Source organism: Mastigoproctus giganteus, chromosome 12, assembly GCF_048544385.1.
Source record: "Mastigoproctus giganteus isolate SK-2022 chromosome 12, ASM4854438v1, whole genome shotgun sequence".
In the NCBI taxonomy this organism is placed as follows: domain Eukaryota; kingdom Metazoa; phylum Arthropoda; class Arachnida; order Uropygi; family Thelyphonidae; genus Mastigoproctus; species Mastigoproctus giganteus.
The window spans coordinates 2,913,674-2,937,761 of NC_143586.1; the positions used below are offsets into that span (position 1 = coordinate 2,913,674).

At 44.3% G+C, this 24,088-nt stretch overlaps 1 protein-coding gene across 1 annotated transcript in view; it reads right to left on the reverse strand.

Annotated features, from left to right (window-relative positions):
* Positions 1-3,325: 3,325 nt before the first annotated feature.
* The window catches only part of LOC150076633 (uncharacterized), a 307,359-nt gene continuing 286,596 nt past the window's right edge, over positions 3,326-24,088 (reverse strand). Inside the window, exon 4 of the mRNA XM_090386740.1 lies at positions 3,326-5,996. Within this exon, the coding sequence (XP_090242866.1) occupies positions 3,503-5,996 (2,494 nt within the window). The 3' untranslated portion in view covers positions 3,326-3,502. The remainder of the gene's footprint in view (positions 5,997-24,088) is intronic.

Below are 24,088 nucleotides of genomic sequence, written 5' to 3' on the forward strand. Positions count from 1 at the left end.
TAACCACCAAATACGGAGGATGCCGAAAGGTCAGGAAGTGACCATCGCATATCCCCGGAGCAATATTCCATGGTAGTGCGGATTTGCGATTTGTACAGAGTGAGCAGCTGTTTGAAAGAAAAGTAATGTCGAAAGAGAAAACCAAGTTTTTTAGATGCTTGGTTTGGTTTGGTTTGGTTTTTAATGGCGCATTGGCAGCTCTTTTTAGATGCAGAAGAAGCAATATTTGTAATGTGCTTGTGCCAAGAGGGATTAGAAGACAGGTTAATCCCCAAAAGAGATATATCATTTTGCCTAGAAATCGGAGTGACACCAAAGATAAAATTAGTAATTAATTTTATGTTTGGTGACATACATAAAAAAATATATAAGAATATATGTTTTTTTAATTTATTTTTATTATTATTTTATTTTTTAAAAATTTATTTTAATTTTTATTTTTTTATATATTTTTTATTATTATTCTATATTATTTTTATTTATTTATTTTAGTTCGTTTTTTGCTAAATTTGCTATAGTTATAAATTTTGATTTTTATTTATTTATTATTATTATTTTTTAAATTTTATTTTATTTTTTCCTATATAAATATATTATTTTATTTTTACCTACACCACTAGCTTTTTATTATTATTATTATTATTATTATTATTATTATTATTTATTTTATTTTATTTATATATTTCTTATTTTTTAAATTTGTTTTTATTATTATTATTTTATTTTTTTATTTTTTATTTATTTTACTGGCACTTTTTTTTTTTTACAATCTGCACCACGTGTAGTTTTTTTTCCTCGGAATGGGTTCCAGGGGGGCCCATTCGGGGGAAAATTCTGGGGCCCATTCTGACCCACCTGCTGACAACACCAGGTGGGTCAGAGTGTCATTTGAGAATACGTGCTCTATACGGATTGACCCACCTTCCCGTGGTGTGGACGAGTATCCAGAATCATCTGTCCAAGTGACTGATGCTTGTGGGTAGCCAATCGGCCAGAACATTACAACAGATTACACACAGAATACAGATAAACCTACGTCACACATATATCTGGCCCATTTGTACTGATTTTGTTCTTCACAGAGATATGAGGAGGAGTTGAAGTGACGTTCTAGTTGCTGCCCTTACATATACACGTGTCCACATGTATGCTCCAATATTTAATTCTACGGTTCTGTAAGTGGTGTTGTTTAGCTTCTTCGGTGGGTGCTTTTCAAGAAGAAGCTTCCACCCCTCACATACTTCAGAAATGACCAAACTTCTAAAATACAGAAAAGTCTGAGAACGGATCTTCACCTTCCGCTTCCTCGTCACCATTAAAATGATAGCGAGTTGATATCAATACGCAAAGATTTTTCAGATTTGTAATTGGAGAATCCCCCCGAAACCCTTAAGGGCCTTCTCTTGTTTACAGTCCGTGGCGTGGAGGCTCAGGAAGGGCTACAGATTCCTACCAATGGAGATGCTCCAAAACGTTCAAGAAATGGATGCTGACTACAAGAAATTCATTGAGGACAAAGTCTACAGAAGACGTATCATCAGAGAGCAGCTCTCGTCTTCAACCGTGACACTCACTGTTTCTCCTTGATCGGTTTGTTGATATTGTGAAAAAAAAAAAAAAAAAAAAAAAAAAACAGTTTTTGTGATTACAACTTATTTTTTTTTTGTTTTTAGAGTTTTAATTGGTTTCTCTGTCAAACCCCTAGCATTGTTATGGGCATTGCATCAGGCATCCGTGCAAAATTTACTTATTTTCGCTGATTGCAATAAAGGTATTATGATACGTAATAATACAGTTTTTGTTTTTTCTTTCCTCGCCTTGTTGATTACATTGAGTTATCCTTTCGCGTAAACCTGTGAAGGGTGTTGTGCGCGGAATGTGCCCTGTGTATACAACAAACACTTCTAATCTCTTGTCAATAATCTCATTTTGTAAATAATTGCCTTTTTGTACACCCTTCTAATAATAATATTTAAAAAAATATATTAAAAAATTAAGAAATAATCATTTTATAATAATATTATTGTTATTTGTTTTTTGCGCATTAAAGTGGGGGCCGTAATTTCAGCGGCTTAAAATGGCGTCAAAATGTTTCTCGCAAAGAACCCGTAAAAGCCGCAAAAGAACATTTCGGGAGGAGGAGCGGAGTTTAGAACATCGGATGGTCTGAGAAATACTCCGTGCCCCCCCCCCCCGTCCCTTTTCAAGTCCACGATTTGCCCAAAGTGAGTTTTCGTGAACAACTTCCGCCCATCTCACCGGGTCTGTCCTGACGATTACGACGTGTTTGTCCTCGGAGAGCGGCACGTGCCGAATTACCCAGCGGATGAAGAGAACGCGATTAATCCCCGCTTGGAAGGAGGCTTTGTATTCACGCGCCACTCTCGTAATCGCGGTACGATCAGCGGAATGGCAAGTAGACGCACGTGCGTTCAGCTCTGTGCGCGAGGACTGCGTCGCCATCCATCATCTGGCTCCGACAGGAAGGACGCTACGTATGTGACGAGGTGCTTCGCGCATCATTTTGCGATCAGCGAGGTCCAAAACCAGCGAACCGGCGGGGAAGTGCACCTGTTGAACGCGCGCTGATAACAGTTTGAAAGTGTTGGCGGAGAGAGAGATGAGGCAACGACTGTCTGCAAAAGTTGACATTTATTGACACTAACAGTGGGATGGAGAGGAGCGGAAGGACGAGCCTTTGTGCCTCGACGACCCCCTTGCATTCTCAACAAGCAACTTTCCAGTGGCCCTGCAACTGGGTCGGGCCTTTCTCAACGCGGGTCGAAACTTACGCGAGTGATCGGAAGAGGCGATGAACGGACGAAGATCCTTTCGTTGTCAATAAGCGATCGCACAGCGTCCAGTGTGGGCCGGGCTGGGTGGCAGTGGTAAGAAAGGTCATTCGCGTGCGCCTTACACTTGTCGGAGGCAACTGCAACGCTGTCCGCTATGTGCGCACTTTACCACTCTGCCGAAGAGGATCAGTTTGTCATTCTCGGGAAGATTGAGAAGTTGCCATAACAACGAGGCAACTTCATTGTTGCTATGACGCTGGTCATGTTAATAGTAACTGTGGATAGGTTGCCATAACAACGAAGCATCTGCCAACGGGGTGAAGCCAGAGGGATCGGTGACTCGTATACCGCGCTCGGCATCGCATCTCAGCAGACACCGCTTTTTGTCAGGTCGCCAGAAGCTCTGACCCTCCGCAGACGGACTTCCTCGCCTCAGCCCCGTGGAAAACTGACCAAGCGATCCTTGCTTGAACAGCAGAGAGACAGGGCATCCATTCCTCTCCCCCTGGTCCTCCGTATAAGAGGGGAAAACTGGAAAAGGGTCGTCCTTCCGCTTCTTCTGGGTGACAGAATACGGACATGTGAATTGACAATGAAACGATGGAGGAACGGAACGCAACTGGATCGACGGGGGAAAGTAGGAAGACTCCATCTAAGTCCGCAGTCTCGGCGTGAGTGAGGCACTTGAACGCAGTGTGGGGGTCGTCTCAGATGTGCAGAGTGGCCATTCGGATCTCCACCGCCTGCAGGTGTCGGATGTCCTTCGAGGTCTTCTTGCGGCGACAGCGACGACTCAACACCACGGCCACCACCACGACAACGGCCAGGGTAACTCCGGCCCCCACGGCGAAGTAGAGGGTGGGAAAGCGTTGGCAGTTCTCGGGCGACTCGTCGTATCCGTAAGGGCAATGAACGGTCCCGTCGCACCACAGTTCGGGGTTGATGCACGCGCTCAGCTCGGGGCACTCGAAAAGGCAGTTCACATTGCGCATCGTCTGCCCGCTCTGCGTCCTGATCGACGGCTTCGTCACTTCAATCCAACGCAGCGAAAATGTCCCAGCATAGAACGCCACGATCTCGACGATGACCTGGTCGCGGTGGTGGTAGCGGTCCTCGTGGCGGGTGTCGTTGCTCCACGAAACCGAGAAGAAGTCGTAGGTCTCTTCGTTCGCCCCTCCGTCCGCGCACACCACGGCGTCGGGCTCGAAAGTGCCCCTCCCGTACACGATGATGCGATTGTCGTCGTGACAGTGTCCGGTCGCGGCGTCCGTCCCTTTCAGACGAATGTAGAAGTACGTCTCGGGGGAGGACTCCAAAGTCCATCGGCACCTGAGCGGCAAGACGTCCCTCGGAGGAAGGGAAGGCGCGTAGAAGAGCAGTTCGCCCTCGCTGCTTCCGTTCTTCAGGTAGAGCCCCGAGTCGCATGAGGCGGAGGTCAGAAAGCGGAAGGTACCTTCGAAGTTATAGTCGGTGAAGTCTTCGAGCGGGGTCATCCCGCTGACATAGAAGAGCAGCTTGATGGAGTTGCTCACGGACTGCAGGGTCGCCGGGAGGTCGCTGTTGCACAGACATCCCACGGGGGAGTTCGATTCGCGGTACTCGGTCACGTACACGAAGGCGTGCCGGTCGCTGGTGCTGTTGGTAGTGTTGCACACGTGCCTGTGCAGTACCCTGTCGTAGTGGTGTTCGCACGTCTCCGACTTGAGGTTCAGCTTCGTCAGTTCGATCTGCACCCTCTCCGAAGGAAGGCCGTCGAAGGAAAAGCTGCACGAGAGGCGCGACCTTCCTCCCCTCCCGTACAGAAACACGTTTCCGGGCGAGCGGAATGTTCCGTTCTTGAGCCTTGTGCTGTCGAAGTGTCGGTCGCACGAGGTCCAGTTGTCCGTAAGCTCGTCCTGCGAGAAGTCCACGAACTCGAACCTCGCCACGAAGGTGCTGCTGGCGCTCGCGACCTCGGCCGAGCGGAAGAAGTTGTACTTGAGCAGCAGCTCGGAGCCGTTGGACAGGTAACTCTCGGCGGGATACAGGCAGGGACGGAGGGGCACGTGGTCGACACGGTCGGCAGCGCGGGCGCACATCACCGGGGCTGTCTTCTCGCAGAAGCGGAAGGCTGGCTGCTCGGGGTTCTCAGTTCTGGAGAGGTCGAACAGCTGGAGGGCGCTGACGTCGCACGTGTCCTTGGCGGACCACTGGTGGTCGTCCCGCACGAAGTAGGTGAGGAAGTAGAGCCACACGCGGTCCGAAGGCGCCGACCCCCGCAAGAGGATGCTGCACGACGTGTTCACGGGCATTGTGTGGCGGGGGCTGTAAATGAGGCCGAATCGTCTTTCGGTGACGTCCACTCGGTACTCGCACGTGCCGTTGTCTATCCGATATTCAGAGGCGTTCACGAACTGCACCTTCACGTCGATGTCCACCCGCGAGTTGTAGAGCAGCTGGTAGGGGGCGCTGTACAGCTGGACCACCATTTCTGGCCCGCTGGAGACGAGTTCCGAGAGACTCCCCGAGCCGCAGAAATCCATGAGCAGGGGAAACGCGACGCTGGGTCCGTCGAACACCCTGACGATATCGCTGAAGCATTCGGTGGTGAGGCCAGTGCGGGAGATAGTGGCCGAGCTCGTGCCCCCCGTGTACACCGAGATCTTGTACTCGTTCTGCTGGAAGATGACGATCTGCGCGTGTTTTCCGGGAGTCACGTGCTCCTGCCGGATGGCAAAGTGGCACGTGAAGTTGCGAAGGTAAAATCCGGGAAAGTTAGGGGAGCGGATCTTGCACCTCTTCCGGTCGCAGTTAACCAGAACGCGGTCGCAGTACGTGTTGGGCACCCGCGAGCCGAAGTAGAAGGGCGCACTCTCGTGGCCGAACCTCGTCCTGGACGGGAGGCTCGGCAGAAACTTGTAGGTCAGGTAGACGCTGAAGGAGTGCGAGTGGATGGAGGACCTGCTCGGCAGGGAGACGACCAGAGAAACGTTGTTGCCCTCCGAGTAGAAGGTCACACTGCGGCCGACCATGTGTCCGCAGAACTGTCCGAAGTCGGCCTCCCCCACGGTGTCGTAGAGCGACGAGAGCTGCATGGGCGGCTCCTTGAGGGCGGAGATGAGCTGCGAGAATCCCCGCGTCTGCTGACTCCGGAGGCCTTCGCTGCCCTTGCGGGACTCCACCAGCTTCATATAGCCCTTGTGGCACACCTGCGTCTGGTTTCTGCGAAGAAAATTAAAACAAAAAATTAGCACCGAGGCGACCTCTTTTGGCATTTGTATTTTGCTTTATTTAGAAGAAGAACTGTTTATTGCATACAAAAGGCACACGCCGTACGCAATACCCTTCACGGCTACAAGCCAGGGGTTCTCAGTAAAGGCTAACACAATCAAGGATGAGATAGGAGGAAAAAATAATTTTATTACTAATTATAAAAGTGTAGGATTAAACATTGGAGAAAACAAATTGCAAATTTACATATGAAAATATATGCACAACAACTAGTGACCCAATACATCGAAAGATGTATTGTTCCTGTTTCCCTCTATGCCTCAATTATTTGGTCTTCTGCCCCAAATACTAGGAAGTTTCTCTACTGGGTGCTGCGGTGGTTGAATAGGATTGCCGGGAAGCCCTTTACAATTTCAAAATCCATACTGTATACAAACTTAAACGTAGCTCCATGGATACAGATGGTCACCGTGCGTAATATCAGCCCTCTTGCACAACTTCTGACTGGGAGTTTAGATGCCCCTCAAATTGATAATCTTGTGATCAGGCCATGCCCTGGGGCTCGGCTCTACTACCCTTATAGTCTCCGAAGCTCTCCATCACACGGAGGAGTTGTTTCCTGCCAATACTCTGGAGCTCTTTAGAGACTTCAAAATGGACCTAAACAGGTACTGCCCTGACAAAGCCTACAGGAAGCTGATAGCAGCTGACTTTATTTATACTACACTAGAAATTGAACGAAGAGGAGAGTGAACATTTGTGTGGAATTTGAACTGTTGATCATCTGTAAAGAACGATTTTTGTGGCAGGTGACTGTCGATGTATTTATTCTTATGTATTCATTGATTCATTTATTCTTATGTATTTTCTGATTTTCAGGATTGCCCTCTAATTTGTTGTAGGATGTCTGTATTAGCCACCCTCCTAGACAATGTCTGTACAGGGGTGTTACATAAATAAACTGATAATAATAATAATTTCTTCGATTTAAAAAACAAAAGCGCAGCACTGTTTTCCGTGACTTTCGCTACTTATTGCTCTGTTCGAAAAGTGCCGGTTCGATTCCCGTCGATCAATGCAGGAATTTCTAAAGCAGACGGCTGTGTACAGGCGATCCCGTAATCAACTAATGTGAGCAGGACCGAGCGAACATTGACCTGCTAAGCTGGACCCTCACAAATAAATTAAAAATATCAAACGCGAAAACTAAGATAATGATCTTCAAAAATAGGTTGGATTACAGCAAACCCCTTAAAGTGCTCATTCATAGGAGGCAAATTCCATATGTGGTACAATCTCAACACCTTGGTACCATTCTGGACGACAGGCTCAGTTCCGAACCACACGTGATCAGTTTAGCAAACAAAACCAAAGCTTTCAGCCTTCACCACAGCCCATTCGAACTGGGACTCGCCAAAAGAACCCCCCCTTCTCTCTCTCTCTCTCTCGCTCTCTCTCTGTGCTACAAAGCTTGGGTCTTGCCATTTGCCTCCTGTGCTCAGGGGTCTGGTTCCATGGGATCACTAACAGCAAAATCCGGACCAAACTCATTTTCATGCAAAGAACTATGTTGCTTGCGATATACCGAGTACCAAAAACAACCTGAACTAATGCACTGCAGGTTGTATTAGGGGGCCCCCTCCCCCGAACCTCTATATAGCTTATAGAGGCTTCATCTACAAACTCAAAAAAGCCTACCAACCTCACTCGTAGAAATAGACTGCAATGCTGCTACAAATATGAAACGAGAAAAAAATAAACTTATGGAATAAACTCGTATCCCTATGGCAGGTTAGATGGGATGAAAGTCCACTGGAGAGGTCATCTGACTTTTCATCCCGAACGTCACGTTTGTTACGAATAAACCGTATTGCAAATGGTTCTACTCAGCCATGAGCAAGGTGGTAGATGACTTTCATCAACCGGTGAAATACCACCACTTTGCTTATTGGAGGCTTAAAGTGGTGAAACCCATGTTCAGTCTCTAGAGCAAAGTTTCCGGCATCCCCCTCCCCCCCCCCCCCCCTATACTTCTCCTTCAACCCATGCACGGTGCTAAGTACTATAGGTTTTGACACCTTTCGTGTTTGGGGTTTTCATAAAAAAAAAAAAATCCTAACAGGATATGGTGTCTTTAAGGCGAAACTGTTCCAATTGGACTAGTGACAAACTGTTACTGGTTCTGTGGGGCAAAGGAACTTGGAATCACGTCTTATTGTCCTGCCCCCACTACGAAGAACAACGATCAACAGTTAAAAATAAGTTACAGAACAATCTTAAAGCCTTAACAGAAAATGAGACTACAGCTTTCAAGCCCTTCAAATCTTCACCAACAGCGTCTTCAGCAGAAGAATGCAGTTCCTTCACCACACTGGATAATTCAACAAACCCCTGCTGAGCCGTTCCCTGTGTCACCACCAACCGTCCTGGACTTCAGTTCTATCGATCTCTCAGGTTGTTCAAAGATGGCACCCACTAGTTTCTTTTCTTTTTTCTTTATTGCTGGTACTTCCGTACACAGGACTGGTCATCCTGAGTACGGGATTGCTGTCATCCCCTGCTATTGCACTACATCCAATGAATGCTGGATTGTAGGGCACTACTGAGGCGCAGATAGTAGAATAAGCCCGGCTCCACGTGCCTAGGGACGGGCGTCAGGCAGCAGTTGCCCAGGTGTTGGCTGCTCTCTGGTGGCAAAGAGGCCTGGTACAATACACAAACACCCACTAACACGTGCATATTATTATTATTATTATTATTATTATTATTATTATTATCTGTTTATTTCTCTTTCGAGACGCCCATAGACAGCACGTGGCTAGAGGGTGTGGTTACATTATATCAGTATTTACAAGCACATTTACACGAACTTATTTACAAATTTGGTGATGAAAAAACACAGAGTATGTGGTTAATGAATTAATTGTTAAGTTGGTTTAATTAATTGCAAATGGTTGTTAAATGCTAAATATTATTATATAAATTATTAAATTAGTCTTCTTATTATATTTATACTTGCCGATACACATTACCAAAGATTTCTGTCCTATACATTTTGTCTGTACATAGTTTCTCTGCATCTATATTTAAATTATTAAAATAACTCGCAGTATTTGCTGGGAAAAATCTCCCCAGAGAGTCCAATTGAGTCAGTTGGCACTTGAGACTTGGTTCTCACTCTGCGTTAGTAGCTTTGCCAGAGTTAAGATGTTTCTGGTTATGATGATATACTTCCAGGGTGTGATGTTCAGATTGGCAAACAAGACCGCTCTTGGGATGGTAAACGGTTTCCTGGAGATCTTGTTTAGCCATCAATAACTTGTTTATTCATCAGAAACTCACATTTGAGGCTTCTGCTTCTCTTTACAGACATTCTGTAGTGAACACAGACGACTGGTGGAGATGGATCCAGGGCCAGAAGCCGCTACAGTCAAGCCACACACATACACATAGATGCCGAAAAACTGTGTGAGGATGCAGCATACCGGAAAGAGATCTTCCAGAATTCTTACCGGAAAGAGATCTTCCAGGATTCGTACAGACTTACCGAAATATGAATCGGCTGCAAAGTACCAAAGAATTGTGAATAAAAGTGAAACTTTCTGCTTTAAGAACAATAATAATTTGTTGACTGTAAAAATATACCTTCTGTAACAGTTATGTATGTTATAGATGGAATTATTAGTGAATTGTAAATATATGAGTTGTAGAATGTATGTCCACAATCATTAATGTGTAAATACTGTATATATTAAACATAAAATGTGTATATAATATTTCGTGACGAGACTACGTGTTCAGTATATGTTATTATTATTTTTAACATATAATATACACAACAGGAATTAGCCCAGTAAAAGTGTATAACAGAGCAAAGGTTGTACAAAACATAATATACTTTGTACAATGAAAGTTAATTTAAACTGGAAAAGTCCAATTCACAAAAATAAAAAAGATATTCATGACGTCAAGTCCAGCGCTATGTAAACTCGCAGAAAGCAGTTTGCTGCAGGAGACATCATCACACACACACACACACACACACACACACACACACACACACACACACACACACACACACACACACACACACACACACACACACACACACACACACACACACACACACACACACACACACACACGAATAATGAGGACATCTTTAGCCCAGAACTCATCCGTCAATCGGTCAACTACTCCAAATAGTTCTGTGAAACTGTTTCTTGTTCACAGCCATATCCAAGTCAAATTTGTTCATGAGTGCCAATGTTCTTTTGAAGAAGGAGTTCCTGGATATCTCTAATCTAGAATTACCGATGTGGAATGTAATCTTCTGTCTAGTGGCCACGGCTGGAGCGTGAAGGTCAATATGGCATAGAAGATGTGGTACAACAGTTTTAAATCAAGAACAGTTCGCCGAGTTTCCAGAGATTGAAGCTTGAAGTAGGAACAGAGATTCCGGTAGAAGATTCTGTGGTAAAACATGGGGTTACGTCTGGAAAGGTAGTGGATAAAGTTCATCTGGAGCGATTCTATTTGCTGTATCAAGTATGCATAGTGTGGGTTCCATATAGGAGAAGCAAACTCCATATAGGGAGTATAGTTGTCTTAAATAGGAGCACAGAGAACTCAGGATCTTGAAATCTGTACGTCTGCCGTTTAATGAAGCCAATTTGTTTTTTCGCTTGGTTTAATATATTCCTAACATGTTTATCAAACCCACATGTAGCGGTAAAAGTAACTCCCAGATCTTTAACTTCGTCAACTCTGGAAATCGGCATCTCCTTGATGTAATATTCATTAACTAAAGTCTTAGTTTTCCTCGAAGCTGCAAAGGAAATAGAGCTGCACTTCATAGTATTAACCTCCAAACCATTCAAAGCAACCCAATCAGCAAAAGAGTTGAGAGCAGTCTGAAGGTTAACTGCATCATCTTGACTGCTGATACGTGAATATAGTTTCACATCATCGGCAAACATTAGTGTCTTGGTACCACCTCTCTCAACAAATTGCGGTAGATCGTTGATAAAGATGGTGAATAAAAGAGGCCCAAGAGATGATCCCTGAGGTACTCCTCTCGATGGAAAAAATTCCCTTGAGACTTCCTGTCCGATGATCACCCTATGTTTTCGATATGAAATATAGCTCATCAACCAGGATAGTAAAGGGTCAAGTATTCCATAGTGTCTCAGTTTTTGAGCAAGTTGATTATGCGGGACACTGTCGAAAGCCTTAGTGAGGTCTGTGTAGATCACATCAACCTGTCCCCCGCGATCGACGGTGTCTAGAACCTGTTGCCAGACGGTGAGAAGATTAGAAGATTAGTTGATCGGCCCCTGGTGAAGCCATGTTGGCAGTCGCAGATAAAGTGATGAAAATATTCCATTAATCGATGGTGAATGACAGAGACCAGAATTTTTGCCACCGAGTTCATAAGGCAGATGGGACGGTAATTCTCTAGTGAGTGGTTTGCACTTCTCTTTAGGATAGGAATAACATTAACAGTTTTGAAGTGAGTGGGGTAGATACCAGGCTTAAAGGAAAGATTGAATATATGCAATATTATATATTTAAGTTGTGGAAAGCATTTCTTCCACAAGATAAGTGGAATCTTATCTGGGCCTGCAGAAAAATCTTTTGTTAGTTTCGAAGCGCTTGAATGATATCGTCTATGTCCACCGAGAGATTATTCAGTGTATCATCCTTAATGACTTGAAATCGATAAGCTGAAGCAGCAGTAGCTGCTGCTGTTTTTTCTGAAAAGGAGGAGAAAATGGTCGCAAAAATATCTGCTTTAGTTTTGTCACAGGTTTTCCATCGGAATCAATGATCCTGGTTCCTGTTGAGCAGTTATTAGAATTCTTTAGCATGTTCCAGAATGGCTTCAGGTCTCCATTTACTGTGAAACTGTGTTGAATTGATTGAATATAACGAGCGTATTGTTTTCTGATCATCCTTTTAACGTTACTTCTGTGTTCCTTGAAGAGTGCCATATATACTTCATCATGTGTCGTCCTAAAGTGTTTTCTGCACTGTTCTTTGGCTCGTATAATCGCAATTATGTCTGTCGTGATCCAATAAGGAATCTATTCCTGTAATTTTTACTAAGAGGTACGAACTCTTGAATGATAGAGGAGATTGTGCTAATAAGATGATCGGTGACTGCGTCAAGATCATTAATCCGTGGGAAGGAGAACCAATCAATGCAATCGAGCTCACGCCCTAATAGTTGCCAGTCTGTTCTCCTAAAGTTCAGCTTGGCTGGGACAGGAGTAGTGCTTCTACTCTTCCGTGATATGTTGATTTGACAGCTTAAAGCCTTGTGATCAGACGGCAGAAATGAAACTGCTTCTAAAATTAGGATCTGCTTGGATGCAAAAATGAGATCCAGCATCGCCTTGCCTCTAGTACAATTATTGTTATACTGCTTGAAACCCAGTTCAGACATGATGTCATATAGCAGCTTAGTTGTAGCGGTTGATTCCTCAATGCCTAGTGGAGAGTGTTGAGTATTGAAGTCTCCAAACAAGTACACCTCATCCTACTGGTGAAAAAACGTTTCAAACTCACAGAGTGCTTGCGACAGCCTCTCCATAAGAAGCAGATCGACTGGGGCGGAAGGTAGATAGCTGCAATGAGAACAGTTTTATTATGAACCTTCAGCTGACAAAAGATTCCTTCAATGTTGTGGAAAGTCCTGTGCATTGTAACTGCAGATTGGTTTGAGATGATAATCGCGACACCACCTCCCCTAGATCCCCTGTCTCTTCTGAGGACAGTATAGCCCACTGCTCCCACTTCCGAATCCAGAATCCCAACATGTAACCATGTTTCTGTGAAGATATATACATCAAACTCCAGACAGCAATGCGAGATTCTAAATTTGTCAATTTTATTCACTAAGCTCCTACAGTTCTGATAATATATGTGAAGAGATTGCTGACAGGCATCATCGGTTCTCTCTGTATGTACAGAATCAGTAGAGGCCTGGAAAAGAAGAGAACAAGAGTTGTTTGTGCACTGTGATTGCTAACTATCATTCTTCTCCACATTATTTGTACTCTTGTTGTAGATTTTGAATGGTCTGATTATTAATCCGGGAGGCCAATACAGGGAATCCAGTAGTTTTCTTTCATCTAATGTATTGCAGGTCATCAGGAAAGAAGCGTAGGATGGATGTTTAGTTCTAAGTGCACGAACTTCAGCTACCACTCCGATTTCGTTTCTGATGAATTCATGTAAAACTTCCACTTTTGTGTGTGGACTGAGCCGGGAAATAAATAACTTGGATTTGCGTGGTACTACAGTGAGATTGTATTTGCCTTTGAATAGGCGATCCTCACATTGAGAAGGTGTGTGCGCCGAAGAGAGATAATTGGCTGCACGATAATGGGCTGAAGAGGTGTTGTTATCAATTAGATCCTTATCATTCTCGTAAGTTCTTCCACCAGTATTTTTGTTATCATTCCCGTGAGTTCTTCTACTGGATTTTTTGTTATTATTCTCGTTAGTACTTCTACCGGTTTCGATGTTTCTATCCTCTAAGCTGCCGACGTCGAAATCCACCTGCAGTGCCTTATCCTTTGGAACTTTAGACACCTCAGACTCTGATCTCTTGTTACCAATAGGTATGAGATTACTGATGTTGGCTTCGCCTACAGAGCCAGTTTGTTGTGGTTTCCTCTGTTTTCCTGCTTTAGCCTGAACATCAGATATTTTCTTCCCTTTGCTGAGGGTACTAACTTTTCAGCAGATCTATCGATCTTGCTTGAGGAAGTCTGCGGTCTATAAACAGTTGATTGCTTAGCTGGGTGCTGATTCCGTTTTCTACATCGCAAAAATCTCCTCCTGAAGAGGAGGATTGCCACGCAATCCTGTCAGCAGGATTGCGCATGCAATGAGGGCAGATTGCAATTAAGCTGGATTGGGCATAGTTTTTATAGAATCGGATAAGCTCAGTTGAATTAAGTAAGTTCGTCAATTTAGCTGGGTCATCAAGATTCCTTAGTTCGATTTTGTTAAATATATCTAGGAGGATAAGTTTGATTTCCTTATTTTCCCTGTGCAGTACCTTTCAGCTCTTGTAATTGAGCTTTAATAAGAACGTTTCCTTGCTCAGGATTAGTAACGAAATCTGAATGAACTTCACCATTGCACTTTCTTCAGTTTCAAGTATTTTTTTCTCAGATTGTAGGAACTGAGTGATAACACCGAGGTTGGTTGTCAGTTACTTCCCATCATGAGAACCCTGTTTTGTCAACTCCAGAAGTTCAATTAGTTTATTAGCCATAAGATCGGCTCTATTTGAATGATCTTTCTGGAAGTTGCGGAACTCATTTGAGAGTTGTTTCACAGCTGTCGAAATCTGTGTAAATTCTTCGTCACTGCTCACGCTCCGCGTTCCATTCCATGTTAACGACGGAGGGCATGTTAAATCGGCATCATCTAATGAGTCGTCATTTACTGAGTCCTTAGACTGATTGCCACCCTTACATAACTCACATTTCCAGGATTTTTTTACTTTTTTGGCGAGTTTTTTCAGATCCGCGTAGGGAGAACAGGATCCACAATAATGGGCATGACAGGATGTACATTGAAGTGCATAGTCCACTTGGATGCTGCAACTAGTACAGATTAACAATTTCTCCATAGTCTTGTGGAAAAGAAAACAAAATATACCAAGAAGCCCTTCCGATGTGCTTCGTAGTGACAGTCAGTAATTAGCCGTGACCTTGAGCGTGTCCAACTTAACGCACGCGCGATGTGTGGGTTCTTTTAGCTGGTTCTATATTCGGGAATTGGAAGTACTGTATCGTATTGAAAAAATCAACCAATAAATCATATATATTAAAACATTATATGAATCAAATTGAGAACACTGATAATGGTAACAAAATTTTTGAATTCCTGAAAGATTTAAAAAGCGAAACTATTCGGCAATAGAGGAACCAACAAGACCTCCTTTGAGTGAAATACAAATCACCAAAGGGAGCGTAATGAAAGCAATCAACGATCTGCCCAATAAGGTCACTGTTGGACCAGACAAATTTCCAATGTTCATCCTTAAGATAAGTAGCCCATTTATAATAGATCTATTACTGCACATCTATCAGGAAATCATTAGGTCAGGAGCTTTCCCGCAAGCCTGGAAAAATTACATTGTAACCCCAATACCGAAGATTAAACACCCAAAATCGGCTAAGGATTACAGACCAATTTCTGTCAGTTGCACCCTACAGAAGGTATTCGAAAAAGCACTGCTTCCCACCATCAATCAACACTGCTTCAGCCATAGACCACAACATTTGCACTCAGTTATTTCGGGTAGATCAACAATAACAAACTTACTGGAAACCCTTTTTCGCGTGCAGAAAGCACTAAATGAGAAAAAGCAAATTGATATTATTTTTTTGGATATCTCCGCAGCCTACGACAACGTCTCAATTCCAGCGCTCTTTGCGATTTTAAGGAATTATTTTAATGTAAGAGGAAACTTGTTAGCTATAATAACCAGCCTGCTAGAACATAGAAAACTTACTGTTAAGCACCAAAAGCTACAATCTTGCTTTACCATCTCGCAAGGAGTGCCACAAGGGGGAGTTCTTTCGGCTACTCTCTTCGCGGCCGCCTTGGAGCCGTTTCTTGCACGGTACTACAATTTTATAACATATGCTGACGATGTAAAATTCTTCATCACTTCCAAAGACCATGAATCAGCAGAAAGTATTTGCCAGATGGCAAATAACACAATCCGAGAATTTGAGAGCTACCTGGATTGCATCGGGCTCCGTATTAATGCACAGAAGTCTGCCCAAATGACCATAAGTTACAAGCAGAATAAAAATGACATCTCAATCTCTGTGAACGGGTCTAGTGTGGAAAAAGTGCACTCTCACCTGGACCTGGGTCTTAAGTGGGATGACAGACTCACCTTTGCTCAACACTTCGCCCATATGAAGAGAAAAATATTCGTCGCTTTATGGGCTACTAGACAGGAACTGGTAGGAATTAGGGATCCTCAGCTACCGACCAAGTACATTTTAATGTGTGTCCTGCCAATTGCAATGTATGCCTCGCAAATCTGGTCTTCAGCTCCAGATTCACATTATAAATCTGTCCTTGGGATCGAGTACTGATTCTCGCGATGGCTTAACAGAGTTGCTGGCCACCCTTTTACTATCTCAAGGACCATTCTCTACTCAAACCTTAACATCACACCCTGGATGCAGCGAACAATTAACAGGAACATACACACTCTCGCACAAATGCTCACAGGCAGAGTGGATTCTCCAGTCCTGGATAATATGCTAGTCAAACCGCGTGCCACTGCTAGACGTTGCGGGGAAGTAAATAATCATTGCGTTTAGTCCTGAACAATCTTAGTAGCCTGCAAAGATTCTTCCCATCAAATGCAGCGAAAATATTTAACTCACTACACATAGATGCCGAAAAACTGTGTGAGGATGCAACATACCGGAAAGAGATCTTCCAGGATTCGTACAGACTTACCGAAATATGAATCGGCTGCAAAGTACCAAAGAATTTAGAGTAAAAGAGAAACTTTCTGCTTTAAGAACAATAATAATTTGTTGACCAGAAAAATATACCTTCTGTAAAAGTTATGTAAGTTATAGATGGAATTATTAGTGAATTGTAAATATATGAGTTGTAGAATGTATGTCTACAATTATTAATGTGTAAATACTGTATATATTAAACATAAACTATATTTCGGGACAGGACTACGTGTTCAGTATATGTAACCCACTGCACGTAGTATCTCGCACCCTGATATGTACTTAGCACCCTCCTGGCACTTTGACGTCCCGGGGGTGGTTTCCTTATGGAAATAAACAGATAATAATAATTTATTTATTTTTGTTACACAGAGCATTAAAACTATGATAAATGAATTAGCTTTCGGCTGGGTGGCAGCCTTCATCAGATTAAAATACTTTGAATGGCAGTTAGAATAGAGATGCACTGCCAGGATGGTGCGTGAGACACGTGGTTAATTGTTTGTTGATGTTTGTGGCTGTGACGTATGGTGGTGACGTGGCCAGCGTTTGTCCATGGACAGAATTACTGTTTCTGTGATGGGGTTAAGTTGACAACCACTGTTCCTGTTCAACGAGGTATCCGAGCATTTTATACTTAACGATTCCAACCAGGTGCGCCTTAGGTAATGGTGGGACTTGTCTACAACCACAACATCGCGGTGTGGGTCGATGTCGTGGTGGGTTGTCCAGACATGCTCGGCAATAGCTGAGTGTTCTACATCCGCCAAACGGATCGCCCTTTTATGTTCTGAGAGGCGTTTCTCGAGACGACGACCAGTCTCTCCAAAGTAGCAGCTCGTGCAGTCACGGCAAGAGATGCGATAGACCACACCACTCTGTAGAAGGGTGGGGACAGGTGTTTTTATGTTGGAAAGGAGAGAACGCAGTTTCTTGCCTGGGAGTTGGATGCACTTTACCCCATGCGATCTTAGGATTCTACCGATCTGCTGTGACAGGTTGGGGTAGTATGGGATGAATGCCCTCGTGGAAGACTCGTCACTGTTGGCGTTGCTGTCGGTCGTCACGTTGTCGCGTGCTTGTAGATCACATCTGTTAAGGACATCGATGGGGTAGCCACACCTCGTAAGGTCTATTTTGACTCTGGTGATCTCTTTGCGCCTTTCATCTGCAGAGCTGGAGTGTGTCCAGGCGCGAGTTAGCAAGGTTCGGGCGGTTGAGAGGAGGTGTGTGTGCTGACTGGAAGTTGGTAAATTGGCCAGCACACATAGGCTTACGATAAACTGTCGTCTTTAAGCATGTGTCTTCGCGCCGGACAAGTGTATCTAGGTATGGTATAGAGTTGTTCGACTCCAGCTCAACCGTGAATTTTATGAAGGGCGACAGTGAGTTGAGGTGGGTTAGGAGTCGCTGACTTGAGTCTCTAGGGATCACTACGAACACATCGTCTACGTAGCGACACCAAAAGGCGATGTGATCCGGTGCGTGTGTAAACGCACGTCCCTCTAACTCCTCCATCACGATGTTTGCTGTGACCGAGCTGACAGGGGAACCCATGGCTGTGCCATGTATCTGCTGGTAGATTGAACCAATAAACATGATTGCACCCCCTGTTAAGCACAGTCTGAGGGCGGCGGAAATGTCATCAGGCGTCAGCTTAGTTCTGTCGCTGAGGGTTCCATCATTGTCCAAGAGTTGTTTTGCGCAAGAGATGGCAAGTTCCACAGGGATGGAGGTAAAGAGTGATATGACATCGAACGATGCCATGACTTGATCTTGCGAGATGGATATAGTGCGGATCCTTTCTATGAACTCAACACTGTTGGAGACGGTGTAGGTGGTCTTGCCAACTAGAGGAGAAAGAAGTCTCGAGACAAATTTAGACAGCTCGTAAGTCGGTGATCCACAGCAGGATACAATAGGTCTTAGTGGCGTGCCTTCTTTATGCACTTTCGGCAGGCCGTAAAACCGTGGGATCTGACACCCGGAGGCACGGAGGTGATTACGGGTTGACTGTGTGATTTTCCCTTGCTTCAGCCAAGTGTTGGTGAGGATATTCACCTCTGACTCCCATCGTTCCAAAGCCTTGTTGGGGTCGATGGTTAGGGGTTTGTAGACGGTAGTGTCTCGTAAGAGCAGTAAGGTTTTCGCCATGTAATCAGTGTGGTTCATTACAACTGTACGACGGCCTTTGTCCGCCGGTAGAATGACGATGGACGAATCCCGTTTCAGTGCCTTGAGGGTAGAAATCTGTATACGGCTGAGGTTTGAAGAGACGGGGCGAGCATGGTGTAGAACTGCTGCAGTCTTTAAGCGGATTGCGTTGGCTACATCTTCTGGGAGGCGTGATAAGCTTGCTTCCACACCCAAGGCGATGTCGGTGATTGGTGGGTGCTTTGGAAGAACGGCAAATGTCATGCCAAGGGTCAACAAGTTTGTTTGTTCTGCAGATAACTGCTTGTTGCTTAGGTTCAATACGAAATCCGTGCAATTTGTGGGAGGGGCATTACGCTGGCGCCGAAATTGACGGGATTCATTAATCAAAGTATTGAACTTACGTTTCTGTCGGGCACAATAACGATCTGATTCTCTGACGGCCTGGCAACATAAAGTATTGATTACCTTGGTGTAAATAGGATCGGGAATCAGAGCCTTAAGGTCGGCAAGTAGGGCTGCTTTGCTCGCTGAAGCACGTTGTATGTCACGATGGAGGCAGCCGATCCATATGCGTAGAGTTCTGAAGCCGAAGTTCCGACAGGCACGTCCCATACGCTCACTAGGAAACGGTTGTTTGTAGCGAAACCCTTTCGGTATAATCCAGTTAGCTTTGCATCTATGTGCAAACCTCAGGTGTTGCCTGCTACGGGCTATGAAGATAAAATCTTTCTGGAGTCTCACGACCATATCATATGTTGGTTGGCCAAGAATAGTCCGTACATAATAAAACACGCCTGCGTGCTCTGGATTCATAATTTATTTATTTTTGTTACACAGACTCCTAACCCACCTCAACTCACTGTCGCCCTTCATAAAATTCACGGTTGAGCTGGAGTCGAACAACTCTATACCATACCTAGATACACTTGTCCGGCGCGAAGACACATGCTTAAAGACGACAGTTTATCGTAAGCCTATGTGTGCTGGCCAATTTACCAACTTCCAGTCAGCACATACACGGGGCCACCTCCTCTCAACCGCCCGAACCTTGCTAACTCGCGCCTGGACACACTCCAGCTCTGCAGATGAAAGGCGCAAAGAGATCACCAGAGTCAAAATAGACCTTACGAGGTGTGGCTACCCCATCGATGTCCTTAACAGATGTGATCTACAAGCATGCGACAACGTGACGACCGACAGCAACGCCAACAGTGACGAGTCTTCCACGAGGGCATTCATCCCATACTACCCCAACCTGTCACAGCAGATCGGTAGAATCCTAAGATCGCATGGGGTAAAGTGCATCCAACTCCCAGGCAAGAAACTGCGTTCTCTCCTTTCCAACATAAAAACACCTGTCCCCACCCTTCTACAGAGTGGTGTGGTCTATCGCATCTCTTGCCGTGACTGCACGAGCTGCTACTTTGGAGAGACTGGTCGTCGTCTCGAGAAACGCCTCTCAGAACATAAAAGGGCGATCCGTTTGGCGGATGTAGAACACTCAGCTATTGCCGAGCATGTCTGGACAACCCACCACGACATCGACCCACACCGCGATGTTGTGGTTGTAGACAAGTCCCACCATTACCTAAGGCGCACCTGGTTGGAATCGTTAAGTATAAAATGCTCGGATACCTCGTTGAACAGGAACAGTGGTTGTCAACTTAACCCCATCACAGAAACAGTAATTCTGTCCATGGACAAACGCTGGCCACGTCACCACCATACGTCACAGCCACAAACATCAACAAACAATTAACCACGTGTCTCACGCACCATCCTGGCAGTGCATCTCTATTCTAACTGCCATTCAAAGTATTTTAATCTGATGAAGGCTGCCACCCAGCCGAAAGCTAATTCATTTATCATAGTTTTAATGCTCTGTGTAACAAAAATAAATAAATTATGAATCCAGAGCACGCAGGCGTGTTTTATTAGATAATAATAATAATAATAATAATAATAATAATAATAATAATTACCTGAGGAAGATGCAGGCGATTTGGCATCATTACCGGGCAGATTATCACCAGAGGAATTCTTTAAAACATCTTTATCGAAAATCAAAACAGTATAAACTTTAATCGGAGCTCATTCGCAGGCTGCCACACACTCACTATACGCGCACGCACTTGCTCCAATTCAAAACTTTATGTATCGTATTCCCAGGATTATCCACTAAGCCTAACTGTCAACAATGCGTGTGTGACTACAGCAAAATATAGTGTTAGCAGAATGCTAAGCCTAAAGGGATTAGGTAGATGACGAGAGAGTACAGAGAAGTTAACCCTCGTAATAACAAAATTTTCTCCACCACGTAATCCTCTTGCGAAGTTCTTTTAGCTGGTACACTTTTCCAGTGGAAGAAAACACTTTAAACACATTAAAATAACGCAACATTCAGGAGCTCCAGAACACGTGGCTACACTGAATGACGGCCACTTTAATTAAATGATGGCCAATGTAACCCACTGCACGTAGTATGTCGTACCCTGATATGTACTTAGCCCCCTCCTGGCACTTTGCCGTCCCGGGGTGGTTTCCTTATAATAATAATAATAATAATAATAATAATAATAATAATAATAGCAGCATGTGGGGATGAACTCAACGTGTTTTAATCTCTGGGGAGCAACTTGTCAACATCCCACTGGGTTTCCGTTGTTAGCGTCTGTTCGGGGACAGTTAGAACAGTCCAAGCGCGTTATCCACGAGTTTTCTTTTTTTTTTTTTTTTTTTTTTGTTGCTGTTTTTTAATGGCGGAACGTTTAAAAGGACCACTTAAACATAACCGAGGCGAGCGCGTCTCGCTTGTTCCGTGCGCGTTGTCATGACAATTAACGCCGTAATTATGGAAAGTGCGGCGCCCCGTATGAGCTCGTGCGACGTAAATGAATTCGCAAAATCTCTTTTCGCCGCTCTTTTTCTGCAGAACGACTGGCGGTGCTACCCACTGGAGGGAGAGGGGGGAGGGGAGCGGGCCGAATGTAAATAAGTCCGAAGAATTTAAACAGCACCGGATCGTTATTCCTTTTAAGAAAGGAAGAAAAACCGGGACTTTAATTGCGTTAATTATTATTATTATTTATTTATTTTTTTTTTCATTTAACTGCGCGAGCCTCTTCATCCTCGGGTTTTATCCCCCGCACTGTCGGTAGTGGTTGCTATGGTTACAGGCACCGGGGAACTTCTGGCTCGTCACTTTCTTCCTGCCGAGATTTGAACGTGACGACGAGCCGCACAATCGCCCTCGTGCTCCAAATGAACCACCAGCGACACTCACGAACACGCCCTCCACGTCACATCTCGTCTTTCAAGAGTTAAACCAAATGCGCGTGTTGCGTGTGTAATTTCACGAAGAACAAGAATAGGTCGGGATACAGTTTATTAGGGAGGGGTTCAACGAGCTCCTGAGCAATCCCCTACACGCGGTTCCCAACCGGTGGTTCGCAAAAGTGTTCCAGGGAGTTCGCACTAAAATATTCTGTAATGGCGTCTGCTAGATTTACATATTAGGTTAAGTTACCTGCAGCCATTATCAACCCACTGCAGGATGGAAGCCTCCTCAACAATTCATGCTGAGGGAAATGGATCACCATAATCTGCCATGCTGGTGCAGTGCGGCTTGGCAGATCGACCGTTTTCAGCAGTCAGGGGCTTGAACCCCGGTGTACTCAAAGAGCGTGTACTACTGCACTCCCGCTCCTGACCACTCGGCTACGAAGGCCGCTGTTCTTATTTTTGTTAACCTCATTTTATCAGTGGGCACACCCCCGGAACAGCCTGGTTCGGCTAGAGGGGCGACTACATTGATTGAATTTAAAAGAAAGAAAAACACATTGTATTTACAAGTAAGCTAACATCGACATTGAAGTTTCAAAACTGTGAGAGTGGTACAGTAAAAGTGGTTCTACTTTATACGCTTCTTTCAAAGCTTTAGCGCTTCCAGCTGCACAAAGCCGAGCCACCAATTCCCACCAAGGAGTTAAACGGTTCAAACGTATTCCCCCGGAAACACTGATTCTAGGTATTGAAGGGTTTGTAGTGATGATCTAAGACAGTGGTTTTCAACCAGGGCGCCGCAACAACATTCCAGGGGTGCCATGTAATTTGGGTTTAAGTTACTTAAACTTATTTATTTTTTTTTTGAAATTTATATATTTATTTTATTATAAAAAGGCGTATCCATTGTACCGTATCTTTTTAATTTTGCGTTCATCTATAATTGATGTTTAGTACTTCCACATAAAGAATAAAATTATTATACAGTATAGGGCGTTTCAAAAGTGATGGTCAATAATTTAAAGGTGAGCTGTACAGACTACAATATGCAAAAAAGCCTAGTAAACATGGGTCCTTAAGTGAATTGTTTTCGAGATATGGCACATTTCTAGTTGGGATCCACCACCGACTTGTTTGTTTAGGTTAGGTTATGCTCATTCTCTCCGTTTCTCCTCTCTCAATGCTCTGAAACGTATCAAACATACTTGCCAAAGGATAGTCAACATGGAAAGAGGTTACAGCAACGAAGACTATGCGGACGTGCACTTCATGTAGGGTAAAGCTAATGCACTCGAGGCTGCACGTTTTCTTGTTTATACTCCGGCACGACCACCAGGTCACTGGAGTTTACAATAAATCAATCGATATAAATGTTAATCGTATTTAGCAGTCACGGGCTTGAACCCCGGTCCACTCAAAGAGCTTGTGCTACTGACCAATCGACTACGTCAGGCCTGTTGTACCAAGAAGCATTTCCTCGCCGAAAGCAGCCCAACGGGCGCACGTTCATTGGGGCACATCAACTCTCTTAGAAAACATGGGCGCTTAGCACATGGAGCACGAGCAGGTAGGCCCAGAAGCATAACACCTGATGTTAAGGAAAGAGTATTAGAAAGAATAGACATATGTAAGGAGGCTCCCAAACGCTAGATCAACTCCACCGTGGTACACACGGTGGAGTTGATGTTACAAAAACTCTGCAGAAAGGCCAGAAATGTGTGTTTTAATGCTACGTTTGTGCCGTGTATGTGTTTGTTTAGTTGTTTCTGGCGCTTTGCTATCAGGAAGCAACAAGAACCAGGGTGGTGGGTCCTGATACCCGTCTACGCCGCGAGGAGGCGGGTCACAACTGAGCGCGAACCGCAGAAAACCTCGAATTTCGAAATCATTCAAAATATAAGCAAAGTTAATTTTAACAATAAATTAAAAAAATAATAATAATAATCAGAAAAATTAAAGATAAAAATAAGTAAAAATAAAATAAAAATAAAATTCAGTAAAAATAAAGATAAAACTAAGTTAATAAAATGGAAAAAAATAACAATAATAATAATAATAATAAAAAAAATCATCCTGCACCAGTGTAAGGATGCAGACCCCGCCTCAGGACCAGCCTGAGATCAGCAG